The sequence below is a fragment of the Pyrgilauda ruficollis genome, unplaced genomic scaffold (genome assembly GCF_017590135.1).
Source record: "Pyrgilauda ruficollis isolate IOZ18807 unplaced genomic scaffold, ASM1759013v1 scaffold143, whole genome shotgun sequence".
NCBI classification, from domain to species: Eukaryota; Metazoa; Chordata; class Aves; order Passeriformes; family Passeridae; genus Pyrgilauda; species Pyrgilauda ruficollis.
The window spans coordinates 850,333-873,027 of record NW_024512877.1 but is presented as its reverse complement, the minus strand read 5'-3'; the positions used below and the strand labels follow the sequence as shown (position 1 = coordinate 873,027).

The 22,695-nt window shown below is 51.0% G+C and overlaps 2 protein-coding genes across 5 annotated transcripts in view; one reads left to right on the top strand and one right to left on the bottom strand.

Moving 5' to 3' along the window:
• The window catches only part of FAM168A (family with sequence similarity 168 member A), a 128,438-nt gene extending 113,801 nt beyond the window's left edge, over positions 1-14,637 (bottom strand). The window contains exon 1 of the mRNA XM_041460428.1: positions 14,521-14,637. The gene's annotated coding sequence lies outside the window, so the exon portion shown is untranslated. The remainder of the gene's footprint in view (positions 1-14,520) is intronic.
• Positions 14,638-16,477: 1,840 nt separating this feature from the next.
• PLEKHB1 (pleckstrin homology domain containing B1) lies at positions 16,478-22,475 on the top strand. 4 transcript variants are annotated; one of them, XM_041460434.1, is made up of 7 exons: positions 16,478-16,815; positions 17,734-17,796; positions 18,251-18,403; positions 19,230-19,332; positions 20,130-20,169; positions 21,047-21,152; positions 21,228-22,475. In XM_041460434.1, exons 2-7 carry the CDS (start codon positions 17,760-17,762, stop codon positions 21,362-21,364), a joined length of 576 nt encoding a protein of 191 aa, XP_041316368.1. In that variant the 5' UTR covers positions 16,478-16,815; positions 17,734-17,759; the 3' UTR covers positions 21,365-22,475. The 4 variants fall into 4 exon arrangements, with proteins under 4 accessions (XP_041316368.1, XP_041316365.1, XP_041316364.1 ...); XM_041460431.1 differs by having other exon boundaries at positions 16,479-16,815; positions 17,737-17,796; XM_041460430.1 differs by having other exon boundaries at positions 16,798-16,923; positions 17,737-17,796.
• The last annotated feature ends 220 nt before the right edge of the window (positions 22,476-22,695 follow it).

Genomic DNA, 22,695 nt, shown 5'->3' with positions numbered 1-22,695 from the left:
GGTTCTTCCCTAAGCCCTGCATTTCTTACTTCAGCTGCTCATTTTCAGCTCTTGAAAGTTTTGGTACAAAGGAGCCACAGAGACAATTTTTTCTCTTTGATCAATCACGTCCCACTGTTCAGAAAACAGGCTCCAAACCATTAATCTTGCTTATGTTATCCAAACGCTTGCTAGGATCTCATCTTTCCTATAATTTATTTAGCACTGAGCCCCCTGACAATACATCTGAGGTATTCTTAGATCACTTCAAACATCAGTCAGGCCAGGAGCTCTGGTGGCGAGGCAGAGCTGGCAGGGATGAGCCTGAGATGCAGACAAAGAGCAGCGCACGTGGCACTTCTCCTGGAAATGCCATGAACAGTGCCCAGCTGTCCCTCGGGGGAGCCTGGCCTCAGGGAGCACAGGGGATCACCTGGAGACATCCAGGTACCACGAGACATCACCTGGAGCCAGAGCATTTCAACAGAGCCTTTGTCTTGCTGCTCAGAGCATTCTTGCTGCATCGTTTTACCTGGTGCTGACATCCACTTAAAACTGAAAAAACTTAAACATTTTATAAAGTTTCCTCTGGTTATTTTCCCAGGATGCAGTAGCCAGAGGTGAACACTTGGGATGGGATTGATTTGGGGAGAAAGGAAGTTTATAGATGGTTTGCATACAGAAATTATAGGGGTGGTGCACTGCACAAACCCCTCCCTCAACTGCTCCTATGTGGAGACCCACCAGACAAACATCACATTCCCAACCAGCCCAGGCTCCCACAGGTATTTTACAGCTTTGAGAGATTCCCCCATATAATGAGGAAGCTGGGGAGAAAAGGAGGCTCAGGGGGAACCTTCTGGCTCTGCACAGGAGAGTAGAGCCAAGAAAAGGAGGCTCAGGGGGAACCTTCTGGCTCTGCACAGGAGAGCAGAGCCAGGTGGATTGGGCTGTGCTCCCAGAGAACAGGGACAGGATGAGAGAAACAGCCCCAAGCTGAGCCAGGGGAGGTTTAGATTGGATATTGTGAATATTCTGTCCTGGAAAGGGCTGTCCAGCCATGGCACAGCTGCCCAGGGCAGTGAGTCCCCATGCCTGGAGGGATTTAAAGCTGTGTGGATGTGGCACTTGGGGACAAGGGGCAGTGGTGGCCTTGGCAGTGAGGAATGGTTGGATTTGATGGTCTTGGAGGGCTTTTCCAACCTTAACAATTCTGTGATTCTATATAAGGGAATACATTTATCATATAAATAGAAATCTTTTTGACCTTCACTCCCAGCAATCCAATTGCATTCCCATATTCACCACGTGCTCCACAACATTTTTGGGCTTGTCTCCAGCTCCAGTTACTTTGAGCTGTATCCCAAACCCACCCTTCCCACTGTGCCATCCTCCACAGAAGTGTTTAACCAGAACAAGGTGGTGATTTTAATGTGAAAGCTGGCCCATGAAATAAAAACTATTGCTTCAGTCAGCAAACTCCATCAGCCCCTCACACAGCCCCTGTGCCACGGCCAGGGGTTAACGGTGCCTGGTGCCTTCCTGCAATCCTTCCTGCCTGGGAAGAAAATCCTGCTCAGTTTCTTCGTTTAAATGTCACCCACAGCCAGCCTAGTCCTTGACAAAAACATGCCATGCAGTGGTCACACAAAAAGTGATCCATTTTAGCGATGGGAAGTGCTCTTTTCCTTGGACCATTCATCCCAAAAGGCAGTTCACCTTTAAAGGATTCTCCCTCTAAAACCTCCTTGGATGCATGGGAGGGCACTCAGTGCCTGGAATTTTCTCTGGGATGCTCCTGCAGTCAGACTCTCCCTCTGATAAGCCAACCAGACTTAGCTCTGTGCTTCTCTGTGTGTGTTTTTTCTAGTCCTCAGACTATTTTTGCGTTTCTTCCGTTCCCCTACAACTTATCCAGGAGCTATTTCAGGATGCTGAAATGGAAATCATACTCAGGAAAGTCACAAGCACCAAATACAGAAATGAAATCTGCTCTCTTCTAAATATTTTCTTGCTCGCACACCTAAAAATTAAAAAAAAAATTAAATTGAATTTAAATTGCCTTTTTTGTTGCTGCATCCCTGCTGGTGTTTACACCCACCTGCCCTGTAATCCCTTTGAGCACCACTGCTCATAAAACAACTTTCTCAGAGCCCCTTTAGGCACTGGAAGGTGCTCTAAGATCTCCCTGGAGCCTTCTCCTCTCCAGTCTCCCAAAATCCTGTTGCATCCACTGCTGGATCATTGGAACCCTTCTAAAACCCATCCACTTGACCACAATAACCCCTTTTTAATATGATTAATACAATATTTATTTGCTAACATCCTGCCAATTTTCTCCATCAGAATATCATAAAATGCCTCCCAGGTCACAATTTAAACAAGAGCTTCCCTGGATCCATCCCAGAGGTTTCAGCAGGACCAGGGTGAGTTCTCAGTGCTGCTGCTCTCCTTTGAGCTACTTAATTGAAAACAGTAATTTAAGCACAGTCAACTCGATTTAATTTCCTAGTGATGACAAAAACTGGCAACCCATTTAGGCATTATTAACTTAAAATTAAGTTGGAATTAACTTGGCTGTAAGCAGGAAGCAGATCTGCTCTAACAGGACTGAGTTCAAGTCTTTAAGCACCCCTTTATTCATTGGGGTTTGGCTGTCTCTGGGTGCTCTTACATTTTTAAAAGAGGTTTATTGTGGACAGGGCAGAATCCTGAGTGGGTCAGTTGAAATAAACAGCCTTTGGAAAATGGATTTCCACAACTTGCCTGATCTATGGATTTAAAGAGACACAAGTTTTGAGAAACTAAGCAGCCCAAAGTGAAAATCCACATAAGAACACAACGGTGTCTTTAACCTCTAATAATGGCTTCTCACCCATTCTGTAAAGACTGTATTCAGAAATAAAGCTCAGATAATCTGGGATGATGGACATGAAACAAAATCTTTTAATTTTCCACTTTATTTTAGCATGTGAGAGCAAAATTGTGAGAGTTTGCTAATAATGTGCATTACTGACCCAGTGCCAAGCAGGAGTAAATTATCCCTGTGTAGAAGAATCCCTCTAAGATGAAACACTGAAGGAAAAGCAATTTTAATGGATCAGCTCGATTTTTCAAGGCATTTTGGGAAACAAAACTGGCTTTAAAAATAATGTACCTACACACATTTTTCTTCTGAAATTAGAGTGACACAGTTATCTTGAAAAAAACTATTTTTAAAGGCTTCCAGCTCTCTAACTTCCCTGGGTTATCTGATAACACTCTGCCTTCACTTCCCAGTGTTAATTGGGTTTGTTCCTGCACTCCTGCGTGTTGCCTACAAACACAAAAATGAACCAAATCAGGCAGAAACCATCAGGGTTAATTATAATCAGCACCAAAATCTCGAGTGCTATTTGTGGCAGCAGTGGATTTTTATCTGAGTATGAGCCACTCAGTAAAACAAACACAGAAGGGAACTCAGGAACTGTGTCCCTACGGATTCAGGTGCTTTTTGGGAAGGTTCAAAACATAGTCTCTGAATCCTCTGTGCAGAGTCTCTGTTTGCCCAATTTTTGGGGTTTTTTTTACTGTATCCAGCTACTTGAAAGGAATGTGAAATGCCTAGGGGTTTTATAACCTCTCATGCTGCTGATCCTTCCTACTGTTACCGCTCTGGCAGGAAACACAACTCCCAGAAAACCACTCCAATTAAAACAGATTTCCGCTCCCTGCACCAGGAATAGACCCTGGATACTCCCAGTAACTCTAAAATGGATACTCCCATTAAGTTATTTCAATATAAAAAGATTTGCAGACAGTACTGATAGCCAATGAAGCGTCTTCTTGAGAACACATCTCAAGTAAATTTAATATCTGGGTTTTTTTCCCCTCCCTCTTTACTTAATGGCAATATCCCTAAAAGTACAACAGCTCCTGGTGTCTACCTTGAGGCAGGAAAAGAAACATTGCCCTGTTTTCTCCTCCCTCCATGTTCCATGTTTCTGGAACCCTGCCGGTATCTCCAGAGGGCAGGCGGAAACCAAAAGCCAAAAAATAAGAGATTGTTTTACCCAATGCTCTTCCCTCTATATTTGGGTAAACATAAACACCCACAGAAAGCAAGAAATATGAAAAAACATGGAAAAAAATTCATAAGAAGGTAAAAATCATAGAAAGATCAGGTAAAACCTGCCTGTGAAGGCACAGGAAGAAAATTCCATGATCCATAAGCCCCGTGGCTTATCCTGATATCCAGAAAATCCTGATAACACCAAGAAAAACATATTCCAGAACCAGCTCCCTCCCTGCCCCAGGAGAAAACTCTGCTGAGGTCCTTTCAGATTTAAAAACAAGATTGTCAACGAAGTAAAGCCCAGCTAATCCTGACTGCCAGCACCGTCCTGGGGAGAGAGGTCTCACACGGAGAGAAGATTCAAATCAAGATTTGCACAGATCAAAGGCAGCAGCCTGAGCTGCAAACCTGTCCCCACATCCCTGATGTCACAGAGGACACATTTCCATGTGGCAGGGATCAATTGGCTCTGAAACCTGTCTAAGACTTTAAATAAAGGGCACAAAAAAGGAGCCCAAGCACAACCTTCCGATTTCTGCATGTGGCAGAGAAAGGGGGGAATTTGTCACTACAGCATCCTCCAAGGCTTCATTTATCTGTCTCTGCAAGTACAGCCACTGCCAACCCTTTTTGCCCTATTCCAAATGGGAAACTGAGGCACTGCTTGTGCAGTTTGGGACCTGGAGGGAAATTTGGGGCATGGAAAGAAGCAGGTGCCCGTCTCCCACCACTGGATCACCAGCAAATTATGAGCCACAATACAAAAAGTTGGAGATTTGGGATTTCTGGCATTAAGAAGTCCAGCAGGAGGCTGAAAATTCATCCCAAAAAAAATCTCCACTGAAGACAAGATGATTCTGTTACGTGGAATCTGAAGATTCTGTTACGTGGAATTTGGTTAAAGCCCACAACACTGGCCACAAGCAGAGGGAAAAAAGCTTCCCAAGGGCTGAACATAAACATGGAACGTCAGGCTTTGTGTCAGGAGAAGGGGAAAACACACAAACTGCAGGGAACGGGATGGAACACTCAAGTCAAGTGCCAGGAACGTCAGTGAAGACATCAGGAAAGCAGGAGAAAGTCGAGGACATCCAGGGAAACACCCACAGTGAAAGTCACACTAAACTCCACGTGTGTATGTAGTGCTGGCAGGAAAAAACGAGCTTGGATTATGGAGAAAAACGGTTTCCTGCTGCTTTCTCCAGCCTGTGCTCAGAAAATCCAGCCTCTGTGAACGTGCTTTGTGGATCAGCACGATGGTCTCCAAGAAATAGCTGGCTGCCATGGATTGATTTCCTCTTCCCACAGACGAGCACCAACACTGGCTGATGACTGTGGCCACAAGAAGCAACTGCATCAGCTGGAGCCAAGCAGGTGAGGAAAGATCTCAGGGATCCTGGAAAAGAGCTCCAGGGGAAAGTCTAAGTCAAGGTTTGGCAGTCTCCACACGCTGCCATGCCAGGCTTTTCCTTCCCACTGGCTGGAGGGTGCCAAGAGAGGAGCTGGTAGGAGCTGCCTCCCAAAGCAGCAGGAATCTGCTTCCAAGCAGGACAGTGGCTTTTGCCGAGCCTGGAGCTCAGGGAGAGGCAGGAACTGCAAGCTGCAAATTCCTCAAAGGCAGTGCCTCCAAATGCCAACGCTGTTTGCTCCACGCTGCATCCACAGGCTCCTTGCACAGGGATCCCTGAGCTAAAAGATGCATCCAGTACCAGATGTGAGGGAAGGCCCCAAAAAAATCCTGGAATTGAGCAAGGCTGCACGAGTGATGAGAGAATGTTTGGATTTGAGTGATGGAGCAATATTGGAGGGAAGGGAGAGACCATGAATTGCAGAGCCAGCATCTTTCCAACTAATAAGACACCTTCCCAGATGAAACTGCTGATGCATCCAGGAAAGGCACAAGCTGAACACAGGAGAAGGACACTTAGAAGGGGAAATGAGGCACAAAGTCAGACAAGACCGTTCACAAAAAAAAAATAAAATAAAAATTCTGTTGCTATATGTGGATGTAGGGAGTCTGGATAACAAGCAGGAACAAATGAAATCCTGGCCAGCAGGAAAGAAAAATAAGAGCATGTGACTGGACTTGAAAATTATTAGTACTGTGGTGTTCAGATATGAAAGGAAGAGATGGCTGCAATGTATTCCTAGAAAAAAGGTGGGAAGGCTCACCTCTCTGACAGCTATCAACACTGCAGGAAAACTGAATTTCCAGGGCAGAAACTTGCTGTGTTTTAAGGGGTGAAGCCAGAAGGAGGCTCTGGGAAGCACCAAGACAGGCAGGTGAGTCCATACTGGGGAAAAAAACCCCATGTGGGGCTGGGGAGGGGGCAGGAGGGACACAGAAACTCTCATGCAGCAAGTAATTACAAGAGATTAGCTTCCCTAAATCAGAGGTGGCAATTTGTAACACCAAGTAACTGATTTGGGCCTTGTTACAAGCAATAAAGCTGCAGAAATCACTGGACTGGAAGCCTTGACAGTGCAGAAAAAGAACAGACTCGTATTTAAATATATCTCAGTTTAGTAATTCAATTGAGATTGCAGAATGTCTTGATTTCAATAATTGATTTTAACCTGTATGACATTTGTGCTTTTTAGTTATCATCTTAACAAAATATCAACATAATCACAGGCTCATAGAATCATCTGGGTTGGAAAAGACCTTGAAGACACTGAGTCCAACTGCAATGAAAATTGGCATCGCTTGATTTCCACAAGTACAACGCAGCAGAGGAAAAATTAAGGAATTTGCATATAGATGATCCACTCACTGAGTTTCAAAGTGCTTTTGGGATCAAAAAGCAAACAGCTCCAGAGTGAAGTTTGAAAAAGCTTCTGGGGCAAATCAGAGATTGAACTCCCCTCACAATCAATGGGAGGACACCAGAAAGATTATTTAACAATTTACATAAAAGCAAGTACAGCATACAGCCAAAGTGAAACCACATGGATGAGTCAAGACCAAACTGTGTCAAACCAAGAGAGCCTGGTGAAACCCAATAATGACAAATGTAAGGGCAGGGTGCATTGTACAGGTGGAGAAGTCCCAGCTGGGCTGATGGGCAGGAGAAAACAGCCCTGAGGGGATATTGGATCACAAATGTCAATGGAATTGCCAAGAAAAAAAAAAAATAAGAAAAAAAAGAAAGAAAGAATGGCAGTTCAGATTGTTTTAAGAGTGCCATGTGGAAACCAGCATTATTTTGTTTTATACAATGCTGACAAGGCCACGCAGTGCCAAGTATGAGCAGAGAGAGAAGTAAACACACCAGAGTACAGAGGAAATCTGAGGGAATAATAAAGAGATTTGGATACAAAATGATCCATAAGAACACACGAAAGGACCGTGCCAGCCCAGGAACACAAACTAGAGGAGGATCAGAGACAGCAGAAACAAGGGGATGGGTTATTCTGAACAGCAAAGCAAAGCACCTTCAGTTCTCAGAGACCACAGAATCCCAGCACGGCTTGGTCTGGAAGGGACCTTAAAGATCATCCAATTCCATCCCTGCCATGGGCAGGGACACCCTGCACTATCCCAGCTTGCTCCAAGCCCCATCCATCCTGGCCTGGAAAAATTCCAGGGATCCAGGGGCAGCCACAGCTTCTCTGGGCACCCTGTGCCAGGGCCTGCCCACCCTGGCAGCCAAGAATTGCTTCCTAAAAGATCTAAGATACTGGAAAAGCTTTCAACCAAATTGGTTAAGTGCTCACTGCCAGCTTCCTGAGCAGGCTGGCACCTCTGAGACTGGAAGACTTTAAGGAAAAATTAGAAATACATTCTTTAAGGATGCTCTAGGGACACTTTAGCTTGCCTCGAGGAGTGAATGGACTGGAAGGTAGCCCAAGGTCTCTACCAGCTCTGCATTCCAGTATGGAATGATGCCCCAGAAGCCCAGGATGTTTAACCATGGAGTCCTCCAATATTTCAGAGACCACAAGGGCTCATTTGCAATGTTTTTCAGAACGCAGGAGAAGATTTGGAAGACAAACATTTCCAACACAACTGCACCAGGAGAGGGCAAAATGACTCAAGTAAACACCAATCTGTTTGCCAGACACGAGCTCTGGACAAAATAAGGGAAAAATGAATCAGACTGGATCTGGACTTAAAAAGAACGGGAGTGAAATTAATGACAGCCAAGGCAATGTTATGGAAAATAGGCCTTGTCAAGCAAAGCTGAGGAAATCCACGGTGATAAAGGTAAGTGCTGCAGTGTAACAGGCAATCCTTTGAGGATGACATCCCAGTTAAAAAATTACCACAGGATGTGTCAACAAAGCAGCTGAGCAGACTCAGAGTTGGCCGAGGGACAGATGACTAAAAGCAGCCACCCGTGGAAAATCACCAGCAAAGTGAGCTGCTGTGGGGTTCTGCTGGGCTTCATCCAGAGCCCAGAACCATTCCAGAGGCTCACTGCAGACTGGAATCTAGGGAACAAGATGGGAAAGCCAGAGCCCCTCAGACAGAACCTGTCCTTCCCAGGCAATGCCGTGAGTTTGACTGGACCACAACCAAAGAACACTTGGTAGTGAATTAAGAGTTCCCTCCAAAGGGAAAAAATATTGGGTATCAAAGGACCTGTGCATTCAGACAATAACTGGCTTTTGGAAATAATAGTTAGAAATTAATTGGAGTGACACTTGGACAGGGTGAGGGATGAGGCAGCCACCAGCTCCCTGGGCAATCAGCTGTGCCTGTATTTTACCACCCAGACTGTAAAAACTTGTTCCTTCTCCCCATGCCCAGTTCTGCCACGTTTGCTGGAGATGTCCCACCCTCCCTGGAATCCCCCAGGGACCCACCCTGTCCCTGGCACCTGCTCCAGCAGCAGCACAGCTTCCCTGGAAAGCAAAGCCACGTGGGCAAGATGCTCCCGGGCTGTTCCGCCGTGTTTGCTTTTCCAAGGGCTCAAATTTTAAATATTTCTTATACAAAGAAATATTTTCTCGAGCTCCCAAATCCATATTAAAAGACTCAGCTATCCAAGAAAGTTCAACAGCTGGGATTTGGATGCTATGGTAGAGAAAAAGAACCCAGCTCTCCAGTTTATGGCACTGCATTTTAAGGCTTGAAAAGTTCTGTTGTGAATGCAAGTCAAGTCAAGAGCAAACTGGAAAATATGTGAAAAGCCATCATTTTGTAAAAGCCATTAAAAGTCTCATTAAGTGACACCATACACAGAAAACTGAAGAAAATGATTTGTAGAATAAACTACTACAGAACCAAATGTTTATACAGGGACCTATTCCAAAGTAATTGCATTTTAAATGCTCGCAAGCTTCACACAAAATACTTTTCTGCAGGGGAAAGCCTCTAGAACCTGTCTGTCCATAGAGGCATGGCAACTGTCCTGGGTAAAATGTCATCAGGAACTGCAATGGATGATCTTATTCTGTCCATCAAACCAGCAGGAGAAGGCAGAATCATGGAACTGATGAGAATGGAAAAGGCCTCAAGGATCATGGGGCCCCCAGCACTGCCAAGGCCACCACGTCCCCAAGTGCCACATCCACGTGGCTTTTCAATCCCTCCCTGGATGGGGACTCCCTCAGCAGCCCTTGGGACTGTGGGGACTCTTAGGACCTTGTTTAAAATAACCACAAAAATCCCCTTGTCCATTAAAAAGTGAGTTATTATTGGCTATAAATCCAAGTATAAAGAACTGAATGGAAAATGGGGAAAAAGAAGACCACGCTCAGAACTTCTCACCAGTCTTCAGGATGTATTTTGCAAACTCAGAATGGTAAAACCCACTCGTTATCAAATTTAGGGAGCTGCTATCTAGCAGCAGAGAAAGCAGAAGCTCAAGCACTGTGCTTTAATTTGTGGCAGATAAAGAGATTGATGCCATAAAAGAGGCAAATCTTTTTTATTAAGCTCTACAGCAAATTAGAAGGAAAAACCCTGCGGACCCCGAGATGTTATGGTCTATTTTAACTTTTGCTGCAGTCTGCAATCTTTATCCATTTTATCAAAGAATTAGACATGCCTAGCAGGCATGATGGCATCTATTCTTCCTTTTTTTTTCTTTTTTTTGCCAGTTTAGTACTTTTCCTCTCATAAAATACTCTAAGCTTGTCTCCAATAATCCTCCCAAATCTCTAACCCTTGCTGAGACAAGGAGGGCAAAAACCATCAGCCTACAAACACACTTCAGCTTCAGCCTTCCTATGGAGAAAGTCACCAGGGCCACGACAAACCCCACTTTTCTGCTCTGACTTCTCATTTCTCCACTCTCCAGTTTTCCACGTGACCCTTTCAGCCAAGGAGAGGAAGGGGAGACAGGGTAAACCACAAACAAATACAAACCAGAGGAGGGGAATGTTTTTTGGTTTTTTTTTTTTTTCCAGCTTTTATAAATCCTGTGATGATAATCTCCTAAATGGTTTGCTGGGGAGCATCAGCAGGCCCACATTTTTTTTCCTCCCAGAAAGCACAGTCACTTGAAATTCCTGTGCAGTGCTCAGGGTTTTCTGCACATCCATAGTAAACACAACCCAGAGGAGCTCTGGAAAAATTATCCAAGTCCCACTCACACTCTAAAAAATCTGTGAGGCTCCGTCATCATCAACAGAAGCTCCTTCCCTATGTGGTTCTTAAAAATAAAGAGCTCCCACAAATTTCAGATCTGCAAATGCTGGATATGCCTTAAAAGCTGGATCTTTGCTGCCTGGGATCCTAATTACAGGTCTGGGATTCCTGCTTCAGATGCCCATGGCACACCTGTCCCCAGCAAAAGAAAATCCTAGCAATTCCCGACTGTTGCTTCCCATTCAAGCTAAAAAACAAATATAAAACCCCACCTCAAGATTATCCACCCAACAAAGCACTGTTAAAGCAGAGCATGACATGAAATATAGATCATGGGCATGTTTCTGCATTGATTTTACATTGATTTTACTCTCTCTCTGCCCAGGTGGACAGGTAGGAAGTGCAATCACATCCTGACTTTCTCCAAAAATCAGGTTTACACAAATTTTACTGGGAAAAAGTTCCCCCTGGCTGTGAGGGTGGGCAGGCCCTGGCACAGGGTGCCCAGAGCAGCTGTGGCTGCCCCTGGATCCTGGAATGTCCAAGGCCAGGCTGGATGGGGCTTGGAGCAGCCTGGGACAGGGGAAGGTGTCCCTGCCATGGCAGGGGTGGCACTGGGTGGGATTTAAGGTCCCTCCCAACCCCAATCCTTCTGGGATTCTATGAATGTGCATAAATAAACACAGCCCTGCCACTGACATTCTTCCCTGGTATTTAGGGATATCAGTGTTTTTGACACAAAAGTAGGAACAAAGTGATCCAGTTGAGTGGAAGGAACAAGAAGGTGACACAATTTAAACAGCTCTGGAGAACTGTGTCTGTCCAACTGGTATTTGAGTCACATGGAAATAATTCCTAAAAAATTTTTCCCTCTTTTAAATAGCCACAGATTAAGAATCAGTATTTTTAAATTCAGAGACTTAAAAGACCATCAACAGGTAAAAAAGCAGACCAGTGGATTTTATTTGTCACTGAAACAGAAATCTTCATCTGTTCACTGAAGGGATGCACGGCACGAGAATCCAGCAGCATCCAGAGGGACCGAGGGACTGGAATTTGGAACCAGCAAAAAGAAAATACTACAGAGCACGCCAGGAGCTGTTTCCTAGTCAGTCATTCTGGATGGGATATTCCTACGGACTGAAGGTGAGAAATGAGGGATTTTTAAGCCGCAAAGCTGAGCCCAGCTGGTGAGGAAGATCAGGGCACAGGCAGGAGGGGGCTCAGTGGGGACAGGAACAGGGAGAGGAATGGCCCGGCACAAGGAGAGACTTTGGGAATTGCAGAGGAAACAGAAAGTACACGGAGCACTTGTGCTGCGGAAAGGGAAACCGGGGGCCTCTGCAGATCCCATCAGCCCCAAAGGCAGGGCTGGGAGACAAATGGAGCTCCTGGAGGGAGGAGAGAGCTCACAGAGGGACACAGCAAAGCCCTGCTTCCCTCCTGACAGCCCCTGGGAACGCTGCTGGGAGCAGGCAGGGCTCCCTGCGAGGAGCTGAGGAGCAAGGCCTGGAGTGCCAAGCACACCTGGACCCTGAGCCAGAGGGAATTCTGGCCACAGCTCTGCCAGCAGGTGACATCCCCGCGGCCAGCATCCCACCTCCCTGGCAGGCAGAGCCCTGGAGAAGCTCCCAAGGCAGGCAGTGCCCTGGATCATCCCACAGCCCTCGCTGCCCCGAGCGGAGCAGAGCACAAATCCAACCCAGCCCCATCCAATTACCGCTGCAATTATCTCCAGAGCAGGTACTGAAGGCCTTTCTCAGCAGTGCTGCTCCCAAGCCTTCCCGCTCTCCCCCGAAATGCTGCCCTGCTCTTCCCTGCTGTCCCTGGGAACCCCTGGACCAGGGAAACTTCCCTTCATTCAGAAGATTTTACACGCCCTGGGTTGTTCACCTACTGCAGTGCAGGCTGGCCACGGAGTCTGAGTATCCAGCAAGAGCAGAAAGTTCTCCCTAAATTACTGTATCCCGGTTATTCCGCATAAATCTTTGTGCAATTCAGGTTTCTCGCTCCAAGGGATATTTTCAGAACAAACTCCAAACGAATTTTGCTTCCAGTCCCTTTGTTCCAGAGGATATATATCTACCTGCCCAAAAAAAAAAGTGTGGCTTTGCTGACAGCCCGGAATTTTAATCAGCTGAAGAATATAGCCCAAACCCCCTAGGTTTGGACAGTAACACTTATCCCACCTTCCCTAAAATAAAGCACGGGATTTGGGACAGAAAAATTCCTCCCAAAAACCGTCAACATTTGCTTTGGTAAATAAAATGTTGGGATGCATAGCAGGGTAAGTTGGTATTTGCAACTTACAGAACACAAGTTAGTCAGATGGAACACAAATTTAATGCAAAATACACAATGCTGGTTGATATCAGTCCTTTTAATGACTGGGTATGCATAACAGGAATAAACACACAGATCAGAGTTGTTGTTTGGGTTTGGTTTTTTTTCAAAGAGACTCAACCATAAGGGTCAGGAGAATCCACGAAACAGTTAAAATTCAGAATCAGAAAGAACTGAAGGAAAAAAAAAAAAAAGAAAATAAGCATTTGGCCTCTTCATACTAATTTCCTTTTTCTTTACATTGCTCAACATCGCTCCTCAATTTGAGTTCTAATCAACATCCACTTCACAGCTCACATTTTATGAAATAATGCAGTTGATGCAATCAAGTCCAGCAAAATGTTTCCCTAAAGATGTTTCCATCATTCACATTCCTTAAAAAAAACCACACACACACACCAAAAAAAAAAAGCTCTGACTTCCTCCATCAGTATTTAACAGCAAAAATAAACACACCACTGCATCTTAAATCATATTCTGATTAAAACAGAAATAGAATCTTTCTGGGGTTTCTTTCTGCTTAGCACAACATGTCTTTGTCCAGGAGAGGGGGAAAAAAATACCCTCAACCTGCTCATTTTTCTGCACTTGACAATAATGAGCACCAAATAAATAAAATTCAGCCTGTGGAGATACAAACCATAACCCAAAACCCCATCACCATGTGCAGTGGGGGGCAAAAAACGCCCCCAGAACGCAAGCCGCTGCAAAACCTCTTTCTGCTAATGAATATTTATTTCATTTCCATACTTCCAGGCTCCCCTGCTTTCTATAAAGGACTGAAACCAAGCTCCTTTTTGGCTTTATTCCCCCCACAATATAGCGATGGACTTCGCTGCCCTGAACGCCACAAAGCCAACAACAGAGCATTAAAGAGACATTTAAAAAAGAGGGGGGAGGGAAAGAAAAGGGGGCGGCGGGGGGGAGGAAGAAATAATCCACATTTTCATAAAAAAAAAAAAAAAACCCGACCGGAACAGTCATTTTATCCAGGCAGAAAAATCTCAACACCGCCTTGCATTTCCCGACCTGGACGTCCCCGCTTTCATTCCTGTGGATGCTGCGCGCCGGCATCCCCCCGCTCCGCGCAGCCTTTAACCATTTTATGCCCGTTTTATCCCGTTTTACCCCCGTTCCAGAAGGGCCGGAGCCGCAGCCGAGGGCAGCCCGCTGCCTCAGCCCGGCCGGAGTTGCCGCGGGCCGCTCCGTGTCCCCGGCGGCGCCGCTCGGGGCCCGCGGGACATCCCGGGCTTCGCCCAGCCCGGGGCACCCCCAGCCCGGGCAGCCCATCCCTGCCCCACGGACCGGGCTGAGCCTGGAGCGGGCACGCAGCCCCGGAGGGGACACGGCCCCTGCCGGGGGGGACAGCGGCTTTTGGGGGGCAGCAGGCAGGGGGGCACAGCCCGCTGCGGGGACCGGGGGGATGGACGGGGACACCCGGCGGGCTCTGCGACCGGGGGGACACGGGCTCTGCCGGGATCCCCCCGCCCCAGGGCTCCGCTCGCCGCCCGGGCTGGGGATGCTGCCCCTGCGCCCCCCTCCATCACCGCCGTGCCCCCGCCGCTGTCACCCGGGGGTGTCCCCCCTTCCCTTCCCCTCGCCTTACCTGCGGCTGCTCGGGCGGCGGCGGCCCCTGTGCCGGTGCAGCAGCTCTCCCTCTCCTCCTCCTCCTCCTCCTCCTCTTCCCGCTGCTCCCGCAGCCGCCAGCCGGGAATGGGGGGGGTAGGGGGGGGCAGTACCACCAGCGGGACCGTTACAGTCGCCGCCGCTGCGGGGACTACAGCTCCCGGCGTGCTCCGCGCTCTGCCGCCGCGGCTCGCCGCTGGCCGCCCCGCGCGAGGAGTCATGGGTAGTGTAGTCCGCGCTGCAGGCGGGGGAAGGACATAAGGCGACAGGGCCCGGACGGGCGCGGGGCGTGCTGGGAGGTGTAGTACGGCAGGGATAGAGCCGCCCGGCATGGCGGGAGTTGTAGTTCAGCGAGGCATGACGGGCGCTGTAGTCCGCGAAGGCCGATGGGCGGCAGAAGGCCGCTACGGGAATCCCACCGGGATGTGCCAGGTGGGGCTCCACGGCCATCCGCGAGCTGATCCCGGCTCCGGGAGACCCTTCCCGGGTCGCCTGGCGGACGCAGAGCCGCGGGCCGGTAGCGGGAGGGGAGCGGGGAGCCGCGGGGCCCGGCCTTGCCCGCCGCCCTCACGGAGCGCTGCCCCTGCCGCTCCTCGGGTGCGGATCTGCCCTGGGAATCGGGGAATGGGGACGGGGCAGCGGCGCTCTGTTTGCCAGCCCTGGGACGGGTGCGGAGGGATGGCACGCGTGCCGCAGGATGTGTGCCATCCCTCTCCTTGTGCATTTCTCCCGCAGGATCCCAGCGGCACCAACGGGACGCGCTCCGCTCCTGGAGAAGGAGGCTCCGGAGGGATTTGGGGGTGTGTGAGCCGGGGTGTACCCCGTCCCAGAGCGGCGATGGCAGGAACAGCAAACGCTGTCCCAGGTCCAGCTCCGAACCCCCAGAGCTGCCGTCTCCACGGCTCCTGGAATCTGGGGAGACCCCCTGTGGAAGGCAGGGATTTCCTGAGAGGTGGCAAGAGTTCTGGAAATTCCTAAAACGCAAGGCTGCCGCTGGGATGGGGGAGATCCCCAGCAGCAAGCACGAGCCACTGCAGGAGGGAAAACAAACCAGAGGCATCCAAGTTCATGGATTTTATTGAACAACCCCCAACTCCTATGGAAAATGGGGGGGAAATCCAGGATCTGGCTCTTCTGAGAGTGTATTCCCACATGGCATCCTCTCCTTTCGCTGGCTGGAGATAATTTCCTGGCTCTTTGGGTCGCCATTTCCACCCAGCATGCCTCAAATTTATCCTATTTAACATTTTAAAAACCCCACCCTAGTTTACAAAAAAAAAAAAATGGACCAAGCCCCCCAAATCCCACACCGGCACCGTTTCCTTCCCAAGAGGAAAACCACAATGGAAAAGTTTTGACACCAATTAATTCTAATTAATATCTGTATGGAGAGGCAGCCCAATCCACTGGATAAATCAGGATAAATCCAGATTTCAGCCCAAACCCCTTCCTAAGGGAACTTTTTTCCGGACTCACGGCAGGACAAAGTCTCTAGCCCAGCCGGATTTCCCAACAATTTCCCTGATTTTGGGAATACTCAGCAGCACCAGGATGTTCTGCAGCCCCACAGCCAGCACAGGGGACTCACAAGGCTGTGAGTGTGGGCTGGCTGAGGGGGTGATTCCCATTTAACTCCTTTGGGATCATCCAGCAGGCTGCTGGATTAATTTAATTCCTTCTAAAAAAAGAATTAACGCCAGCGCTGGAGGGAGAGGAGGGGAAAGGGCTTCACATTGAAAAACCTGCTGGAATAGAAAAAATAATATATATATATATATAAATAAATAAATAAATACAGTGCTGCCATGTGCTCAATAAACATCTTTTATTAAATGGTTTTATAAACAGCCTCAGCTGTCACTTGACTTGTGTCCTGACTTCCCAAATAATCCAACCTCATGTCCCAGAGCCCGGGACGGTTCTAATTCCAGCAGAAGCCAGGACAACAGAAGCCTTGATTTTGACCCAGAGGGTTGCTCGCTCCACTCGGAAATTTATTTCAGACGAGCACTTTGGTGCTTAAAACTTGCGTTTCCCCGGTTTATTTCGGCATCAAACACCTCCTCAGCGCCATTCTCAGGAAAACCCCAGGCGTCGCTCCCCGTGCCCAGGGCTTTTTTTGGGGCTAAATGTCGGGAAAGCGGGGTTTTCCCGGCGGGCAGCGCTCGGGGACGCGGTGCCGGACTACAGCTCCCGGCGAGCCGCGCGGGCGGCAGAGCCGGGCGGCGGGAGCGGAGCGCGGCGCATCCCGCAGCGGCACCGCCGCCTCCGCCCGGTGAGGGACGCGCGGGGCGGCTCCGGGGCCGGGGCAGCGGGCACGGACACCGCGGGGCGGGGGGGCCGCTTCTCACAGCGGGCACGAACGGGCTGCCGCGAAATTTGGGTGCGGAGCGAAATTTGGGGGGATGTCAGGGATGTGGGGTGAGGGCAGCAGATGTGTGTGAGCGCAGGGGGATGGGGTGGCACAGGGGTGTGAGTGCAGAGGGGTGGGGGTACCTGGGGGTGCCAGGGGATGGGGGTATCCACGGGCTGGGATTTCCCGGGGATGTGGCAGTGCGGGTGGTGGGACCAGGGCTGCAAACCCCACGGGGACCTGGATGCTCGGGGGTTCGGGCACTCGGTAACGCAGGCACAGAGGTGCTGGGGGGGTGTTTGTGCCTTGCCGTGCCCCCGGAGCCGGTGGGAGATCTGAGTTGCCATCACTGCGAGCTGGGATTCCTGGTGGATATTGGGGATATGGCTGGGGAACTGCTCCTGCCTGTCCCTGGGGTGCTGGCTCTGCTCGGGGACCTGGGGAGCGATGACTTCATGGCCTTATTAAGGACTAATTTCCATCCAGGCAGGGAAAATAAACAAGTGTAGGTGTCGCTTAGCATGGAAAGTTACTGGGGCTGTGGGGAGGCACTGCCTGTTTTCATACACGGCCCGGATTTCTGCACTTACCTCCACGGGCCGATAATCCCTAAATCCCAATGAGATTAAAGGCAGGAGGAAAGGTGGCCCGAGTGCCTCCTTCGCTTCCCAGATGACGAAATCCCCCGATTAACCCGGGCGCTGAGCTCATCCCCCAGAAATACCAGGAGCAGCAAGGGTGAATCCCCATCCCCGGAGGCTGTGGGGAGGTGGGAGCCATGGGCAGAGCCGGAGTGAGGCAGGAGCTGCTCTTCTAACTCCGTTATTGTTCCCATCCCAGCAGATCCGGCCAAGCCCGCGGCAGCCATGGCGCTGGTGAAGAGCGGTTGGCTTTGGCGCCAGAGTAAGTGCCACCCTTGAGCTTTCCGGGTTGGGAGCCCCCCAAAAACACCTGGAGAGGGTTGCAGGGAAGAGGTGGGGTGTGGGGGACACATGGAGCCCCAACCTGTGCGGGTGATCCACGGCAGCAGGGAGATTGTGGCTCAGCCGCTCGTGGATTTACGTCAGCGGAGAGAGGGGCTGCCTGCCATGAAAACACACACGGCTCCATGTCCGGGGCTGGATCCGCTCCCGCGCCTCGGCAGGGCAGCACCCAGTGGCCTGATGGCTTTTTTGGCAGCCTTTTCCCACTGACATCCACCTGCTCACACTGCCCCGCATGCTCGTGCCAGGCACAGGTGTCCTGTGGGATGGAGGGATCACAGGAGGGATCCAAGTTTGGGGGATGAGGCTGTGAGCGCGCTGGCCGCGTCCCACCGGCCTCGCTGGGCTCCTGCACCTGCTCCCTGTCCCACCAGGCTCCATCCTGCGCCGCTGGAAGAGGAACTGGTTCGTGCTCTACCTGGATGGCAGCCTGGTTTACTACCACGACGAGACGCAGCGGGACATGGACGGCCGGATCCACATCAAGTACAGCTGCCGGGACGTGCGGATCGGCCGCGAGTGCAAAGGTGAGCCCAGCCCCTGCTCCCGAGCCCTGCATTCCCAAACCCATCCTCGTTGCACCCCTCTTAAACGAGGCTCCACCTGTGCACATCCTGCAGACCCCCAAAAGAACCCATTAATAGCCCCAGGCTGCCCCGTTCACCCCTCCTCGCTCCCAGCCAGGAGACGCTGGATGGTCTCTGCCATTGCTTTTCCCGGGGAAGGAGGGAAGGAAGGAGCAAGGGAGGAAGGAGGAACTCTCCTCCTGGTTTGTGCTTGTAACAAACAGGATCCCACGGCCCTGACTCATCGCTCACGTCTCGCACAAACAAGGGGAACAAAGCAGCAGCTTGGCGGGGCCCCGCAGCCCACGCCGCCGCACAAAGCGCCTTTCTCGGGCTGGGAGCGGCCGTGGGAGCACAATCCCACAGCTCTGTGCTCACCACAGGGTCCTGCCAAGCTTCAATGGGGAAGACACATGAGCCTCAGGGATTTAAGATTTTGCTCTTGCTGGAGCTCACGATCCCACTCCAGCAATGAGCATCTCCCGTTCCTACAAAATTTGGGTGCGCTCCGGCAAGTTCAAAGCAAAGGCAGCCTCGAGCAGATTTTTGGCAGTTTGCTGCTGTTCCATGTTCTTTCTGCCATGGGGGTAGAGGTTTCTGACCATCAGCTCATTCCTTGTGCTGGCTTTTAACCTGTGAGAGAGCCTGACTGCATCCTCCACATGGAGACGGAGCCAAAACTAAACCCACCAGCTCTCGTGCCAGGAGGAATTGTGGAGCCTGGGGAGGGTCTGTGGGACATCTCCTTGGCTGAGGCTGGATCCCACCCCATCCCTTCCCTCGGCAGACGTGCAGCCGCCCGAGGGGAGGAGCCGGGACTGCCTGCTGACCGTGGTGCTGCGGGACGGCTCCAAGACCACGCTGTGTGCCGAGAGCGAGGACGACGCCGTGTAAGCGACTTTTCCATGCCAATTATCCCAGCCTGGAAAGGGCCCGGGCTGCAGGAGAGCCCTGTCCTGCTCCCACCATATCCCACCCTCGGCTAAAGCTGCCCCCAGCCCCTGTTCCCAAACACACTTGCAGGGCCGAAGGTGCAGAAGGAGATTTGGGGCTCTCACTGAATAATCTGGGGCCAAAAGCAGTTGGTTTTGAGCAGTCCGTCTCCTGATGGGGGACTTTCCTCGTGGATAAGAAATCCTCTCTTGGCCTGACTGAGGAGAAGGGTTTCCATCATTATTTGGAAATAAACAGACAGTGAACGTGAAGCCCTCACTGCCTTGAGGCAAACTGCCCTTTTTAGCACTGTTCCACTTCTATTTATTTTTTAAAAAATTTCTAAATTAAATTTTAAAACATTATAAAAATTGATTTTTTTGGAATAAGAATTTTAAAAATTAGCAGTGGCAAACGTTCAGCTGAACTTGGATGGAGGGAAACATGCTGTGGCCAAGCAGAACTTCATCAGCTGAGCTTGACCTCAGCTGAATGGAAATTCATCCATTACGTGCTCTTCCCCGTAAATTTAGGTGTAGTTTTCCTGCCTGCCCTTGTTTTAGCCAGGGTCATTCCCAGGGACTGTCCTGTGCCCATCCCTGTGGTGTCAGGTACCTCCCAGCACATTCCCAATCCCAGCTGTTGGCCCAGCACTCCTTTAACAGTGAATTAAAGAATAGTGCCACATCCAGGTCCCCATGGGGAGGAAGGGGACAATTCCCACCAAAACTGAGTACCTCTGTTCTGTTTGCAGTGCTTGGAAGATGGCCGTGCTGGAGGCTAAATCCACCCCGGTGAGGCTTTGTCCCCTGAGCAGGGACATCCTGCAGGGGATTTGGGATTCAGGATGTGGGCAGGGAGAGGTTACCCCAACCCTGAGCTTGGGGGGGCTCCCCAACAGCCACAGTGCAGCCTCAGGGCACAGGGAAGAAGGTGGGGAGGGGCTGGATGCCACCACTGATGGCAGGTGACAGAGCCACGGGGACCCTGTGCACTGGTGGAGGGTGACAGGGGGAAAGTTAAGGTGGCAGGGACACGGGGTTATGGGGACACAGGTAAGGACACTGTTAAGGTGACAGGAGCACCATTAAGGGGGCAGAGTTGCTGGGGTGGGATGCAGTTAAGGTGACAAGGACACACAGTTAAGGTGACAGGGACAGTGAGAGGCAGTAGGAGCAGAGTTGAGGTGACAGGGACACAGCTAAGACAACAGAGACATGGGTAAAATGACAAGGACAATGTTAAGGTTATAGGGACACGGTTAAGGTGACAGGGGCACAGTTGAGGTGACAGGAACAGGTGAAGGGAATGGGAGCAGAGTTAAGGTGGCAGGGACACCATTAAGGTGGCAGGGACACTGTTAAGGTAACAGGGACACTGTTGAAGTGGCAGGGACACTGTTGAAGTGTCAGGGACACTGTTAAGGTAACAGGGACACTGTTAAGGCGGCAGGGACACTGTTAAGGTAACAGGGACACTGTTGAAGTGGCAGGGACACTGTTAAGGTGGCAGGGACACTGTTAAGGTGGCAGGGACACTGTTACAGCGACAAGGAAGGGGCAGAGTCAGCGTGGCCTGAGCACAGGCTGTCCCCAGCCCTTGGTCCCGCTGGGATCCCCCCCAAGGGCCCTGTCCCCCCGGGGCAGCCTGACCCCAGCCTCGCCCTCGCAGGTGCACGTGTACGACCCCTACGACGACGACTACTACCAGACGGTGCCCCTGGACTCCCACCAGGCCGCCTACATCAGCTCCGGCCACTACGGCCACCAGTACGGAGGTGGGTGGCCCGGTGGCCCCGGGGGGGCGGGTGGCCAAGGCCATCCCCCCGCCGACAGCCCGTTTTCCCTGGCAGCTCCCGGCGTCACCCACGTCATCGTGCGCGAGGATCCCTACCGCGTCTCCGGGGACCAGATGGCGCTGGGGCTGCTGGCCGGGGCCGCCACCGGCGCCGCCCTGGGCTCCTTCATGTGGATGCCCTGCTGGTTTTAGTGGCCGCCGGGCTGGGCCACGGCCCCCCTTTGCTCCCCAGCCCTGCCTTGGAACCTGCCCCGAGCGCCCCGCAGCCTCCCCAGGACGCCCCGGGACACACGGCCTGCTCCCAGCCCCAGCTTGTGCATTAAGTAACCCCCACGTGCTTCAGAGCCCCCCAAATCCCGCTCCAGAACCCCACAGCACCCGATTCCCATCGGCAGAGGGCCCGGGGAGCTGCCAGGGCTGTCGGCAGAGCTTCCCCATCCCAAATCTCCACAGGGAGCTGGCTGCAGAAATTCCGGGTTTGGGAGAAGGGGGACTTACTTAGTTTGGGGGAAAGTGACTGGATCTTTTTTGGCTGGGTGAACCCCACAACGCAGCTTTTTATGCTTTTTATGGGCTTTGTTTGGGAGAGGCACCAGAGGGCACCACAGGGATGCTCAAGAGGGGGTAAAAGACTAAGGAGGATGAAAACCTTTTCAGGATTTCCACCCCTTTCCAACACGCACCGGTCCCCTGGGCCTGGCCAAGCTGGGGAAATGGTGCAAAACCCTCAGGAATTGGAGTTAAACCCTTGGGAACGAGGCTGAGAAGAGCCCAGGGAATATCCCAACCTCTCCAGCTGAGTGGGAGGGACACACAGCATCCTCAGTTTCAGTTATTTTTGGGAAGGGGAGAAGGGCAGCTCTCCATGGGGACCAGGGAGCCTTTCTGGCAGCCAAGCCGGGATCTTCACAGCAGGGATTTGGGATTGAGGGGGGACACACGGTCAGGCCAGGGGACAAGCAGCAGCTCAGGGTTTTGGTTGGGCGATGGAGGAGGTGAGGAACTGCCCAGTGTCACCCCTAGAGCCTGGATGGTATCCTGGAACCACGACTGACATTGAATTTAGGAATTACAATCCCACAGCTGGATAGAAAACCACCAGTGACACCAGCACCCCAGCCTGCTCCTGCCTTTAGAGCCCCGGGTCAGTTCATCCCTGTGCCCATCAGGGGATTGGGATATCCCAACACACCATCCTCATCCTCTCCTGCACTCCCTGCCTCCCTCCTGCTGTGCACCTGCTCCCAGAAAGGGGGAAAAAATACAAAAAACCTCTTTGAAGTCCAATAAAGGCAGTGAAAAACCAGCCCTGGCCTGCGGGTGAGTGAGGATGAGGAGGGAATGCTCAGTCTCAGCCACCTCCGGGGGTGGGAGGGATTGTGTCCCCCTGGAGAGCTGCCCAGGGGTGTCACCAGCTCCCCTTTGCTTCCCTGCCTTTCCAGCCAGGAGCTCTGGGGTCACACCTCCAGCATTGGTGTGGCACAGTGGGACAAAGCTGCCCCCAAAATCCTGCTCCTGTGCAA